At 39.5% G+C, this 14,861-nt stretch overlaps 2 protein-coding genes across 5 annotated transcripts; one reads left to right on the forward strand and one right to left on the reverse strand.

Annotated features, from left to right (window-relative positions):
• Nucleotides 1-8,728: 8,728 nt before the first annotated feature.
• On the reverse strand, nt 8,729-13,871 carry LOC126618549 (CASP-like protein 5B2). Of its 4 annotated transcripts, XR_007621757.1 has the most exons (6): nt 13,363-13,871; nt 11,386-11,518; nt 11,186-11,270; nt 10,465-10,613; nt 9,282-10,328; nt 8,729-9,144 (listed from the first exon to the last, which is right to left on the reverse strand). XR_007621757.1 is itself a non-coding variant. In XM_050286654.1 (3 exons), exons 1-3 carry the CDS (start codon nt 13,491-13,493, stop codon nt 11,067-11,069), a joined length of 468 nt encoding a protein of 155 aa, XP_050142611.1. In that variant the 5' UTR covers nt 13,494-13,867; the 3' UTR covers nt 10,799-11,066. The 4 variants fall into 4 exon arrangements, 1 of the variants encoding a protein (XP_050142611.1); XR_007621755.1 differs by lacking the exon at nt 10,465-10,613 and having other exon boundaries at nt 13,363-13,870; XR_007621756.1 differs by having other exon boundaries at nt 9,282-10,613; nt 13,363-13,870.
• On the forward strand, nt 8,918-9,966 carry LOC126618188 (wall-associated receptor kinase-like 20). Its single transcript, XM_050286271.1, has 3 exons — nt 8,918-9,138; nt 9,232-9,508; nt 9,610-9,966. The coding sequence occupies exons 1-3, from the start codon at nt 8,918-8,920 to the stop codon at nt 9,964-9,966; spliced, it is 855 nt and encodes a 284-aa protein (XP_050142228.1).
• Nucleotides 13,872-14,861: the final 990 nt, after the last annotated feature.

A 14,861-nucleotide genomic window follows, 5' to 3' on the forward strand; every position in this document is an offset into this window, starting at 1 on the left:
GGTAATCCAAGCTGCAACCCTAAACGGGATTGGAGGATTTTTTTAATAAGACAATAATCTATTTCAAGGGTCGAGGATTTGTACTATGTTACACAATAAGTCAGCCATAATAATTAAATATCAAACATGAGACCTTTAGCTTACAAGTAGAGATAATTATCACTAAAACATAATAATTGTTATAAACTTCTTATTTTAAGTGTGATTGTGTAAATCCTAGATTAGATTTGATTCTAATTATTCTTCCCTATTAGGACTTGTATTCCTTGGAGGGGAAGAATTTCTTCTCTCTCTTATTATTATAAATAAAGGCACTGCATTGGGGGAATAACACATTCTCTACACAACCCTAAAACACATCTCTCTCTATATTCTCTTTGTGCCGCCAGCCCTCTTCCCCTGTCAGTTAAATATACACCACAACAGTTATCAATACGCTTCTACCACTACGCTTAGGAATTTGATGTAGAAGTTTTTTGCATCAAACTAGTTCACCAATATCATCACACAATCAGGTTCTTTCAAAACAACGGTTTTTATTTAGATATTTTTGCAGCCATGATAGTATGAACATTCACCATAATGCATGACCCAACTTCACGTTTTTTGAATTTTAGATTCTACATAAATTGTGTATGAATTATATCTATAATTGTTGAATTATGTGAATTTGATATTGCCATGAATTGGATCAAATATCTGCTCATGCATTAAATTATTTTATATGAATATGCATTGAATTAATCTGGAATTAAAAGAAATTTAAAAGATTTTTTAGGGTTTTGTTGAACACCCATCCATGTCGATGGGTTTCTTTCCCCAAGCCAAGCCACGTCGAGCCACCAGCCCTAGGCATACAGCCTGAGTGGCTAAGCCGAGTCACGAGACCATAGAGTCGGAGCTATAGGCTCCTGGTTTTTGAAACCCATAAAAACCTGACGCCTTCAAGGGCATCTCTACCATCATAGGTGAGCCTGTAGCCCAACCATTAACCTTGGGTCACCGTCCTCGATGGCTTGAAGCTCGTCCACCGATGTAGATTAACTGAGATTCCTTCGAATCTCGTTGGATTTTTTGAAATTCCGATTCGAATTTCTATGGTTTTCGTTGAAATGTCGAGATTTCTCTATCTCCGTTAATATTCGTGATCCTCATTGACTTACGAACTTGCCTTGAGAATTTTTGTCCCAAAACACGGTTGTCTAAAGTGGCGGCGTCGGTCTTTTTCCCCGACAAGCACACCTAACTATGATTGGGGTGTTTTTGGTCTTAACCTGAGCCCAATTGGGCCTTATTTTTCTCAGCCTAAATTTTTTTTTCTTTTTGGGCTTGCCTATAGTGGCCCAAACCATTAGCTAGCCCAAGAGTGACACCAACCCGTAGGGCTATGGTGTCACATACATTTACGACACACCGGATCTCAGTCCTTACTGGTACATCAGTGTCCACAAAACACCCGATCAGAGCTTGTTTGGGCCTTTGTCTTTGGGCTTGCACCTGCAACCCGTTTTCTGTGATGCTGGGCCTACCTACATGCTAGACCCATGCCTACCCCAGCCCAATTTTGGGCTTAGACTTCACGACACCAGTTCACTTAGCTTACCCATGGGCTTTGGTCCAAATTTTTGGACCCCGAGTTTTAATTGCCTATTTTTAGGCACTTTTTGGGTTTTATAATTTTTCACCCACACTTTAAAATTTGGCCCGAAGTCCAAATAATTAATTTTGTTATAATTATAGACTTGAAATTCTATTTGCATATTTTATTGTTGCATATTTCTGTATATATATTTATGTTTGTCTGCAGGAACATATGAACCTAAAATTCATAATTATTTCGAAACTTGAAGTTTCTAGAAACATGCCTTGTTTGAAAACCTAAAGTTTTCCTTAAAAACATCACCCATGAAAACCCAAAGTTTTTTCATGTCAATTTAAACCAAAACATGTATATTAGAACCTGAATGTTCTACTCTTATGTGATTGGATTGATTTTTCTCCATTACACTAACCACATCTTGTCCATTTATTTTGTTATAAGAACATGTCCAATTTGAATAAACTTGACTTCATCGCTTTAGAGGTTTCTGGAAAAAACTACCTCAAGTGGGTCCAAGATGTGAAGCTCCACCTCATTGCAAAGAATTTGTGTCCCGCCATTCAAGATGAGACGGACAACCCAGTTGGCAAAGTTGAGAAAGCCACTGCCATGATCTTCATCCGAAGAACATACATAATGCACTACAAACTGAGTACCTCGCTGAGGATGATCCATGAGCGCTCTGGTTCACTTTGGCTAATCATTTTGATCACCAAAAGGACATTTTCTGACTGGCAGCAGTTGTGCTTCCAAGACTCTAAGTTTGTGAATGAATATAATTTTGAAGTTTTTCAAATCTGATTACTTCTAAAGTTCTGTAACGAGACCTTAATCGAAGAAGATCTCCTGGAGAAAACCTATTCAACATTCTTTGATACTAATATTGTCCTGCAGCAACAATATAGGGCTCAGAAGTTCACTAAGTTTTCGGGTTTGATCTCTATTTTACTACTCGCTGAAAAGCAGAATTAGCTGTTGATGAAAAATCATCAAGCTTGACCTACTGAGGTGACTGATGTACCTGAAGCAGACTATAGCACAAAAAATGCCCAAAATGCCAAAATAGGCGTGGTAGGGGCGACCACCTCCTCGAGGTCAATAGAGCCAAGACCCATCTAAGGGAGGAAATCGAGCCTAGAAGCACCCTAACCTTACTCTCAAGGACCAAAACTTCAAAAATAAGGGCAAAGCACCTGAAACCATGGATGCGGACATGTGCTATTGCTATGGTTCCAAGGACCATTGGTCCAGTGTCTGCTGAGCTCTCCAGAAGGTTGTAGCTGAATACCATTCTCGTCATAAAAAATTTGAATCAAACTTTGTGCAAGTGGATGAACTGGAGAATACTAAGATGGAGGTTTCTGACTTTCAGGAGGATACCACCCCTATGGAAGATTAGAATCTTAGACATAAACTATTTTCTAGTTGAAATTTAGACAATGGGGTCGAATTCTACCTAGTGGCCGAACCCCCCCTTGTTTTTGGGTTTAATTTCAAACAATTTTCCTTTAGGCTTGGATTATTTGTTGGTGATTTATTTTTGGATATTAAGTTTTTAATTAATTACTATCATTGAATACTTAAATTATTTTGAATGGATATTTGTTTTAGAACTTTTATGCATGTGAACGATTCAAATTAATTTTTATTTTGGGCATGACTAGTGGAAAAGTTAATTGTCTGGCAGATAATGCAACCACGCACATCGTTTTGCGTGAATGAATCTATTTCACTAACTTTATACTTACGAATGAACCTTTAACAACCCTCTCAGGCCCATCCAACCTGATCAAAGGATACGGTAAGGCACATATAATGTTGTGCAATGGTACAATCTTGACTATTGATCAGACACTTTATTCTCCACGTTTTGCAAGAATGTTGCTGAGTTTCAAGGACATTATAGATAATAATTACCACGCTGAAACCTATGTAGAAAATGGAGTTTAATTTATGTGCACAACTTCCTACAAATATGGCCAGAGTGTTTTCTTGAGAACATGGAGCGTATCTCGAGTGGTTTATATACTACGACCATAAGCCCTATAGAAAGTCACTATGTGTGTTACGCCCCGATCCCAACATACGTCCCGGATCGACACATGACGTCACCAAGTATCCGTATCTCTAACATACCCCGCCTCTGGGATATGTGCAAACACAACTCACGATCCAACTACGTAGTAATTTTTCGTACACTTGAAGGCTGCATCTAACCTCCTCGTTAGATTACCTACGTACCCTACACAGGGATCAAGCCATTCAGGGAAGAAGTCGCACATCATGATGGTAACGGACGATCTTCGTGTTGTAATTTCATCATCCTCAACATTTTCATGTAGCTTTGGAGGTTGACGAGAGTTGTTTTGCCCTCTTTCCGATTGGTGAACTTGTGAAAGAGATGTATGCTTCGTGTGCAGTTTCTTTGGAGTGACATGAGTCCGTCCTTCAACTTTACTTGACTTAACCGACATGGTTTTAGAGCATGCCCTCAGCAGTTGAGGTGAAGATTTTGAGTTGAAAGAGCCAGAAGTGACGATGGTATAGTTTGACTTCACCACATTTTCAAGATCTAGCTCGATGATTCCTTTCTAAGCCAGCTTCATGATGAGATCTTTCAGCACGAAAGACTTTTCCTTCGGATGATTGATGAAATGGTAGAATTTACAATACCTTGGACTGTCAGTACGATTTTTCTCTTTCGTCCATCTACACTCAGGTAGGTCGATCACCTTTTTTTCAAGCAAGTTTTTCAACATGGCAACCACATCAGAGTCGGGGAATGGATAAGTCTTCTCTTCAAGTTCCTTCAAAGTGCGTCTACACATCTCTTGATCACGAAAAGCTTCGATTTGAATCGCCTTACCTCGTTAGAGATTTTGACTGGAGCTGTGTTGACCGTCATTACTTCCTTGGTGGGTTTCCATGCAGCCTTATCCACATTTGGCCTAAAAACTTTGTCGTTCTTGTAGTTGGTGATCGGTTCTTTCTTCCCATGATAGGCGATGCTTAAATCCATGTCATGGGCACGAGTGGCTAACTCCTCGAAGGTCCGTGGTTTGATGCCTTGAATGATATAGTGTAATCCTCACTGCATGCCTTAAACACACGTCTCAATCGAGGAGGTTTCCGAAAGTTTATCTTTGCAGTCTAGACTTATAGTGCATCATCGGTTGATGTAGTCAACAACTGGCTCATCCTTCCATTGCTTTGTATTTGTGAGCTCCAGCATGCTTACAGTGTGGCTAGTGCTGCAGATGCGGTTAAAGAATTCCCACTCTAACTGCTCCCAGCTATTGATGGACTCAGGCTCTAGGTCCGTGTACTAGTCGAATGCATTCCCATTTAGAGAGCGGACAAACTGTGTTGTGAGGTAGTCTCATTCAGTCCCCGCATTTTTGCAAGTCTCAACAAAATGAGCGACGTGTTGTTTTGGGTTTCCCTTTCCATCAAACTGCATAAACTTTGGTGGTTGGTACCCCGTCGGCATCTGCAAGCTATCAATCTTTTTGGTGTATGGCTTTGAGTATAGCAGTGCATTCTACGAAGTGCCTCTCACCTGTGTTCTGACGGTGTTGGCAATCATGTCCTGGATATGTTGTATGGAAAGAGAGCCTATAAGTGTCGTTGCTTGGTCTGGCTTCTCCTCGACTTTCTCCTCCAGAGACTCCTCTTCTTCGTTGACTTCATTCTTTAGTGGATCAACCTTTGGGTCGCGATCAACTTTTTCGTCATGCTGCGCCTCCAATTAGTTGATGAGTGCGGTGATTTGCAAGTCCTTCTCCTCTGCGGTCCTTGTGAGCCTTGCAATTGCTTCACTTATTTGAGCCAGTTGTTATTTAATAGAGGTAACGCCGATGGTCATGACTTGGGTAACCAAAAGATGCGATTTCCTTCAAACATCCAGGGTGCTGATGAAGAACCTCGTTGCCCGTTTTGGGATGTTATCTTGTGCGCCTCAGCAGCATGCTTCAGTGTCCCCAGCGAGGTCAGGTTGATGACGGACTCGCGCCTCCCTTGTTCCCTAAGAGGTACCGACTTTGAAGCAGCATGTTGAGGAGCGGTTGTGGAGCCAATGGATTGTCCGTTTGCGGCAAAAATGCTCAGGATCCTTCCCTTGGTGGTTGTGAGAACGGCTTGCCCCTTGATTGATGCCATTGATTTTGAGGTGTGTTCGGATTTCTTAATGGAGAAAGAGATGAAAGGTAGAGATTATCCCATCGGCCATGCCAAATTTGTAAACATGAATTTTCCTGCGATGAAACGAGACAAGAACATGTGTACAAAATAATATTTGTATTAATGATTTTGGGGTTACAAAGTGTAGCCCATTTACAGAGGTTTCACCATACAATCAATTGGTAATATGGAGACTAATGCAACTACTTGTGAGCACATATAAGGCCCTTCTTTCCACAATATGGGATTCACTATCAAAACGTCCCTCCACCTGTAGCAAATTTTCAAGTCTAACACGTGGACAACACAAACAAGGTGAGGTGGAACATGTGGAACACAAATAGGGACCTTGGATGTACTTATAAGTTGTTGGGCTACTCTCTATATTGACAATTGGTTTTCACGGTGCAACCTCAACTTTTTTCATAATATTAGAGCATGTTGTTTCATGTGTGAAACCCAATGGTCACATATACGTGCTCCACGTCACCCTATTTGTGTTATACGTGTGTTAAGCTTGAAACTTCGCCACACGTTAGGGGGTGTGTTGAAAGTGAATCCCCAATCGGAGAAATGAGGTTGCATGTACTTATAAGCAGTTTGACTCCTTCCTATATTGCCAATTAGTTTTATACTAGAATCTCGACTTTCTTCATTTACCGCTGTGACGTGAAATCCAGCAACATTTTGCTCCATGAAAATTTTGAGGCAAGAGTTTCAGACTTTGGGGATTTTGAGGCTGGTTGAGGATAGTATTGTTTTCTTTTTTTTGGAGAGGAAGATATGATTTTGGTGTTGTACATGAAGAGGGTACTAAAAAAAGAGAGGTTGATGGATATTGTTGATTCAGTTATTAAAGAGGGAGCTGCCAAGCGAGAATTGCAGACGATGAGGCACTGGGATTTCTCGCACAATCGTACTTGAATGATAAGAGGCGCATTCGGCCTTCAATGAAAGAAGTTGCTGATGTTATTATTCACAGGATTGACATTGTTACGAGTTATATACCTGCACCCGAGTCTGTGAACAAGGTCGTGGTAACTAGTCCAAATCCTAATTAAGAAGAGTATGGCTTATTAAACTATGACATACCCCGATCTGTATATGCAAGTGAACACCCGAAATCGAGACATGCGACTGACATCTAGAAGAAAAAAAAAGAAAAATGAATTGAAACAATTCATTGTTGTCAATAAATGAAAACTTATGGTCTATTTGAAAACAAACACCCCGACCATTTATACGTCCCGACTGTTTATAAGTTTAGATTTCAAATATACCAAGAGACCAAATTTATCAAAATTCAAATATAGCACCAACCAAATGTACACATTTGATAGGTAACTAAAAATACCGATTATCAGACGTATCTAACAACGAGTTTTTGAACATTTTGTTTGAGTTACTGAAATAAGTGTTTGAATAAACAATAAAAAAATTTGAAATCACCATAATAAGAGGTACTTAATAATAATAGGAGAAAAAAGGGAGTGCTAGTAAAGATATAACAAAAAAAAAATCCTAAAAATTTACTATTATTAAAGTAGAATGATGAGGGTTCGAAACTATTATAATAATTTAGATGTGGTAGAGTTTTGAATATGAGACACATAGGTGGAAAACCAACGCTTTATCCACTAGAAGCATGAACTACATGATGAAGAAATAAATCTCTTATAAAATTAAATAACATGAAATTGATCACCAAAATTTAAGGAAAATATTTAATCAAATTTTCACAAGAAAGATACAATTAGTCTATAATATTTAAAAACGAGACATCGATATCAAAATACCTCTCAAATAGTTGAAATGCTTTTTTACGAGGCCACCAAGTTGGGCACTTTCTCAATCGCAAAGCCATAGGCCCATAGATGATAGATGATAGCCCAATACTAAATTTATATTGCATTTTCCTTACGAGTGATGTTAAGTCCACCCCAGTGTCTTATTTCCACACTCACTATAAAATGATACTCTTATGATATTCTTATTGACAAATTTATCCTAGTGTAAAATAACCTCTAAAGACCTAAAGACCTAAAGACCAACCAATCATATAAAAAAAACCTAAATTATCATAAATAAGAAAAAGAAAAAAAAATATAATGAACCCCACAAGCTTTCCTGGGGAAGGAAGTTCAGAAATTAAACTTATCAGCAAGAGGGTGAATTCGAACTTGACAAAGGAAAGCCTCGAGGCTCACAATAAAGCACATGTTGTGGAAGGTGTGATCAAGCTTCACCATAGAGTAAAGCAAGTTAGTATTCAAGACTATTATAATGTTGAGATAGATGAGGAGAGAAGCTCATAGTCCATATTACATTAGGGGACTCACGGATCCGACACTCGTTGAACTCCGATCATGTTTGGTGTTTTGGAACAATTTGGATACCTACCATATACTGAATTTGGAGGAATTTGATGTTAGGGAAAGCCAGTGCAACACCAAACTGTGAGTGAAGCTCTTCCAATTTAATCATACTCTCTCTTGTGTGGTCTGAATTCAAATTGGAAACGATAGAAATTGGGTGCTGGAGCGGTTTTCGAGACATGGTGGTGCTGCGATGGTTGGCGATAAAGGAGGGGCGCTTGGTGTTGGGGATTTGGGGTGTCGATAGTGACAGTTCTGCAAATTTTCTAGGGAGAGGGCTGCTGCTGGTGATACTTGGAGTTCTTGGGTATTTTCATTTAGTGATAATTGTTTTTTTTTTATTTGTAATAATTTTTTAAGGGAACTTTAATGAAAAGCTCTTGGTACTGTTCACTTTAATGAAAAACCACATTTTTACACTAAAAAGTCAATCCTGGTACTATTTACTCTACCCTTTATTTTGTCCTTATCGTTAAAACTCAAAGTTTTCAAACCCTTTTCATTAGTTTTCCTTTTTTTTTAAAGCAAGAAAAAATTGAAAAAGAAATATGTAGGGTTATTTTGGAAATAATGGTGGGTGGGAAAAGAGTTGATGTATTTTTTCACTTTTTATGGTGGGTGTAAATATAAGGTTGGTGCGGAAATAAGACATTGGGGTGGGCATATCACCACTCTTTCCTTACACCCCAAGCAAAAGGGCGAAACCCTACTCCAATTGCAAAATACTAAACCATCTGAATTTTCAGCCATAGCCGGACCTCAAATGTCTCTCTCCTCGAAGCTCCGCAGGCCGTCCCACTTAGCCCTAGCCCCTGCCGTCCGAGCCGTTGGATCAGCACCCACCCTTCACCACGGGATGTCCACCGTCCCTACTTTCAGCCCGCAGTTCATCCGGAGAAGCTTTGTTCCAGTTCATCGATTCTCCACCGCCGCTGATCCAGCCGGCAATCACAGTATGATCAAATTCTTTGAGTCCCAGATGAAGTATGTCTAAGACGAGAAATCCAAAAATCGGTAAGCGTATGCCTTTTAGTTTCCAATTTTTACTCTTAAAATTGCTGTTTTTTTACTTGGAAGTTGTCTTTTAAAATCCAAAGCCTACGGCGGAGTTAAATCGGTGACCATACCTTTCATTTCTTTTTTCCTCGGTGACTTGGATGAGAAGTTGAAGAATGCTTTACATAAGTATCTCGAGGATCGAAAGACCGAGGACACCAGGAAGAAGCGTGAGGAGATTTTGTATTTCAAAAACAGTGGCAAGTCAGGAAAAATCTTCTTCGCCCACAAAGAGATAGCACGAGCAACCAACTTCTTTTTCAAAGACAACATAATCGGCTCCGGTGGCTTTTCTCAGGTCTTCAAGGGCACTCTTCATGACGGACTATCAAGCGCACCAAGCATGGTGACACCAAGGACATTGATCATATTCTTAACGAGGTTCGGATTCTCTGCCAGGTGAACCACAGGAGCCTGGTGAGACTCATTGGCCGCTGTATCGAGCTTGATCAGCAACCTATCCTCGTATATGAGTACGTTCCAAATGGAACTCTTTCTGATATCTTCACTGTCGTCACAGCGGAAAATGGGCTCCAATTGGTTGGCGTCATAGGCTCCGAATTGCTCACCAAACAGCTGAAGGCCTTGCTTATCTTTCACTCTTCTGCAGTGCAGCCCATTTACCACGGTGACGTGAAATCCAGCAACATATTGCTGGATGAAAATTTTGAGCCAAAACTTTCAGACTTGGGGATCTCGAAGCTGGTTGAGGACAGAAACCAGTACTCAGGGGACTCCCGGTTATCTAGACCCTGACTACCTCAGTAACTTTCAGCTCCCGGATAAGATCGAAGTTTACATCTTCGGTGTTGTACTGTTGGAGCTGTAGACTTCTCAGGAGGTTATCGATTTCAACAGACGAGAGGAAGATACGAGATTGGTGCCGTACATGAAGAGGGTATTGAAACAAGGGAGGTTGATGGATACTGTCGATCCAGTTATTAAGGAGGGAGCTAGCGAGCAAGAATTGGAGACGATGAAGGCGCTGGGATTTCTTGCCCGATCGTGCTTCAATGATCAGAGGCGCAATAGGCCTTCAATGAAAGAAGTTGCTGATAAGATTAAGTATATGATCGGCTTTCTTACTAATTTCGAGTCATGTTCCTGCATCCGAGTACCTGCGACAAGGCCGTGGTAACCAGTCAGAATCCTAATTCAGAAAGGTATGGCTCATCAAACTGTATAAACTTTTCTATTATTCAACTGTCATCAAGGTCCATGCCTCGACCAATCGATACATGTTTTCTAGCATACCAAAATGAATGAACCCTAAGAAATGAGTAAGAGGCAAAGAATTTGAGGGAAGATATATCAAGAAGCCCTTGTAGTTTCGAGATGATTATTCAGCCAAACCTCCGTGATCCATCCGTCTCTTTGAATCCTCGGGCCTTTATATAGTGGCACTACAAAGTTGACAAAAATACACATAACCAACAAACAAAAGTATAACAAAACGCGAACACAAAGCTCAGTTACATTGCATGATGGTTGAACGTGGGGTGTTGTCCACATGCTCCGTTCGCACATCTGTTGTGCACTGCAGGAGGCAAATCCATGAAATAACTAATGTGCATGTAGTTCCAAGATATAAATTCCATGCCTAAATCCCGGGAGGGCAGGCAAACAAGAAATCATATTGAATCTGTAGAACTGCTTCAATACGTCTCTGTACATTAAGTGGATTAAGATATGATACTGTTGAGGGCATAAAAAAGACACATTGAAATAAAATACGAGGTTGCTAAATTGCCTCAGAAAAAACAAATGAGGCAAGTTGCAGACTTTTCCATTTACGAGTAAATAAATGAATGCTGTAGCGTAAATGTATCATCGGTAGAACTGAAAAACACAACCCTCTAAACTAATGCCGATAGGATCCAAAACATCACGTGAGAGGATATGGAAGTAAGGATCCAGGTGACAAAAGCAAAGGAAACTGCAAGCATGTAGCTACCACATGGTAAACCCCATCTACCTGTGCAGAAATGAAAGTCTCTTACAAACAGAATTGCAATCCCTGATGAAGAGCTTGCAGCAGCCAGTGATAAAGTAGCCGTTACCTGAAACATTTAAATTTGGATTTATTTCAGCAGCCAGTATTCGACCTCAAACGTACACAAGACATAACATCAGCCATAAGGGATGTGAAAAGAGTTAAAGGGACGAGTGACATACCCAATCACCGACAACAAATAGCCTCACTAGTAATTTATTTTGAAGGTCTCTCTTTTTGCTCAAAGCATAAATATCAAGACAAGCAAGCCCCAAGCTCCATAGCACTTGAAGTGCCATCGACGAAACCAAATAGCTGAACCATAGGACAGAGATCAACACGAAGCTTTTGCAGAACAATTAACTACCAGTTATTGAAGAAAAGATTCATAACCTATCTGAGATGGAAAACTATGAGAAACAAACAAATTTGGCAAATTGGTTTCACTTTGCTTATGTTTAAATCTCCGAAAAACTTTCAAAAATACAAAGCAATGCACATGTCGATGACTAGTGTACCGATAATTTCTGCATTCGTGTATCAACAAGGTCAGTGGATTATGCACTAATCTCATTCTAAGGTGATACATATAGGGGTGGATTTTTTTGCCAAATTGCCGTGCCAACTGAATTGCCAATTGTGCCATACCGATTTTGTGCCATATTTTTTGTACCAATCAGTAATGGTACGGTATTGTACCGTACCGAAATTTCATGGTACGGTATTGATAATGGATACCATTACCACTGTATTACCGTACCATACCGAAAATCCAATATAATTTGTAATTTATAAATTATATAATAGATAATTATATAATACATATTTATAATATTCCAATAATTTGAAAATAAAACTCTACTTATATTAGCATTGTTGTTGGTGACTTTGATCTCCTAAAATTGTGGAAATCAAACACAAAAGAGTTCCTAATTTTTTCACACATAGCCAAAATATCTTTGTAACCCCCACTTATACTGTTGCTAGTGAAAATACATTTAGCCTAGGGAGGAGGGATGTGGACCCTTTTAGGGTATCCTTGACTCCTAAAATAATGGAGGCACTAGTGTATACTAGTGGTTGGCTTAGGGCAGATGAAGTAAACTTCTACAAGGAACCAACGGAAGATATGCTTCAATTTCACAAGGAAATGGAAGAAGAGAAAACAAGAAAGATATGCTTTAATTTTTTTAGTAAATTTGTTATTAAATGGTTTTTAACTTTAATTCTTCTTGCCACTAATTAATATGTTTTCTTTGTTTGTAATGTAGGCTTGACACAAACTCAATCTTCTACAAGTTCAATGCGTCCTCCAAAAGCTTTGACATCTCAATCTTGAATAACTGATCAATGAATTCTCCTTTTTGAAGTTTACTTCCAATTTTCATTTGGTTTGAAACTTTAATTTCTATTTGGATTGTTAACTTCTATTTGTTTTGGTTCGTAACTTCTATTTGGATTGTAAGCTTAATTTTCATGATGAATCTTGATACATCATTTGAATTATTATGTGTGTGAATTGTGAATGATGAATAATAGATGAATTTAATCTATAATGTATGAGATAAAGGTACAAAAAAAAATGTTTTGCCCTTGAATTGGGTTAAAAAAACAAAAACATATTTTGTCTCAAAACAAAATGGCAATTACCATTGCCATACCATGCCAACCGAACTTTTGGCAATACCGAACTTCGGTATACCGAAAGTTTGGTATGGTAATGGTAATAGATTTTACCAAACTGAAAGTTTGATACGGTAATTGGTACAAGGGTTTTGGTACGGTAACCGTACCGAACCCACCCCTAGATCCATATAGTTCTATAACTGTATGCTAATTCTATAACTCCACCACTCGTAAACAGTAACGCCGAAAATTTCTCAGGTTGATCTCCTCAGTGTTTGAATTTCAATTTCAACTATCACGGCCGGATTCGGGTCATATATTTACATGTCAATAAAACATAAGCAGCTTAAACCAGTCAAAAGCAGTTCACCACTGTAACAGTCTAAATCCTAAAGGCAATTAGATACCAAATTTCAAACCAAAACTTATAAAATTCAATAAAAATAATTAGGAAAACCAATAAATAATGACTTCTGGTAAATTAAAGTGCAAGAAAATGAAATAACGGAACAAAAAACAATAAATAAAAATACCAGAAACAGGTGAATTCAGCGAAGCGGTCGGTGGTGACCATGACGGCGATGGCGATACCAGCACATGAAAATTGCGATACCCTCAGCAGCAACCCGCTCACAGACCCAGGTCTCCCGAGCAGCTCCTTCATTTCTGAACCGGATCGAGCAGAGAGTCTAGAGAGAGACAGGGGAGCGAGAGAGAGGGCCCTAAAATCCAAAACCCTAAACCTCACGCTCCTCCCATACGGCTTCCATCTCCCCCAATCTCCGCCATGAAATCCTCCACTTTCCGATTTCAATCGGAGGAAACGGGTGTCGAAATCGTTGATTGGATTAAGTTGGATTCGGGAAGATCCAGGGAATCCCAATCAGTGGTTCTGATCGATTTGATTTCTTTGATTCCAAATTAGGAAATCGTCGCATTAAAGAAACCCTAATGTTGATTTATGACTGATCTTGGTTGTTTAAGGACGGAATTAATGTCCGGTCGTGGTGGACTCGAGATATCGATTGAGAGTTTTTCAGTGATTACTAATTAATTAGCTTGTGAGGTTGAGTAGGGCCCACTGACCGACACTTCCTACGTGGACTCCTTTTTCATGTTAGTCGCTGCGAACGTGTACATATGTGGGAGAGGAAATCTTGGATCCAGCGTCACGTGAACGGACTTGTAGAGTTATTACAATAATCTAAAAAATGAGAGAGTTTCAAATGTGTGATGAATGGTAGAAAACTCAACACCCTAAATCTCACAGTCCATCCCGAAATATCATTTATCGCGAATGTCAAATGACGAAATTACCCTTAATGGTTGCTAAGGTATGTGTGACATGTTATTTGAATATTGCATACTCTCCTAAATTCTTGGAAAATTTTAAGTGGATTAAAAGTTGTATACAATTTGTGTGGTTAGGAACTTAAAGAATTTTGGATTGTGGTTTGTTTTGGGTGGACCACACACACACACGGGACACGCACACTCACCCCGTGCCCTATCTCTCCTCCCTCTCAGTTCACTCTCTCTCTCCCTTTCGAACTTGTACGGACAAGAACCAAACCCCTCAAAACTTCACAGATCGACGTCAAAAAGGTGAATTCCTTCATCCTTACAACCTCTGAATCGATTGGTACTATTTTTAGAACTGGAAACCCTCGAAATCACGTCGAAACCGTAACCCAGTTTGATGTCATTGTTCATGCACACATGAAATGTTGGTTTTCAGGGAATTCTAAGCCTACAGGTAGTGAGGTCCCAAGGAAGCTCGGAGTACTTAGTTTGAAGGTTTTGGACGTCGGGATCGCAGGGTTCGAAGTTGGCCGGTTTTCTTGGATTTTCTTCGGTGAGATTTCGTGTGTGTTTTTAGCCTTAAATTAGTACATTGTGATTCTACATGCTTAGGGCTTCATTTTGGTATAAATTGCGAAAAAATGGTTGAGAATTGACGGAGAATAAGAAGTTTGAAAATAACCCAAAAACCGGCGACTTTTCCGTCGCCGGCGAAACCAGTCCGGCAACT

The sequence above is a fragment of the Malus sylvestris genome, chromosome 4 (genome assembly GCF_916048215.2).
Source record: "Malus sylvestris chromosome 4, drMalSylv7.2, whole genome shotgun sequence".
NCBI lineage: Eukaryota > Viridiplantae > Streptophyta > Magnoliopsida > Rosales > Rosaceae > Malus > Malus sylvestris.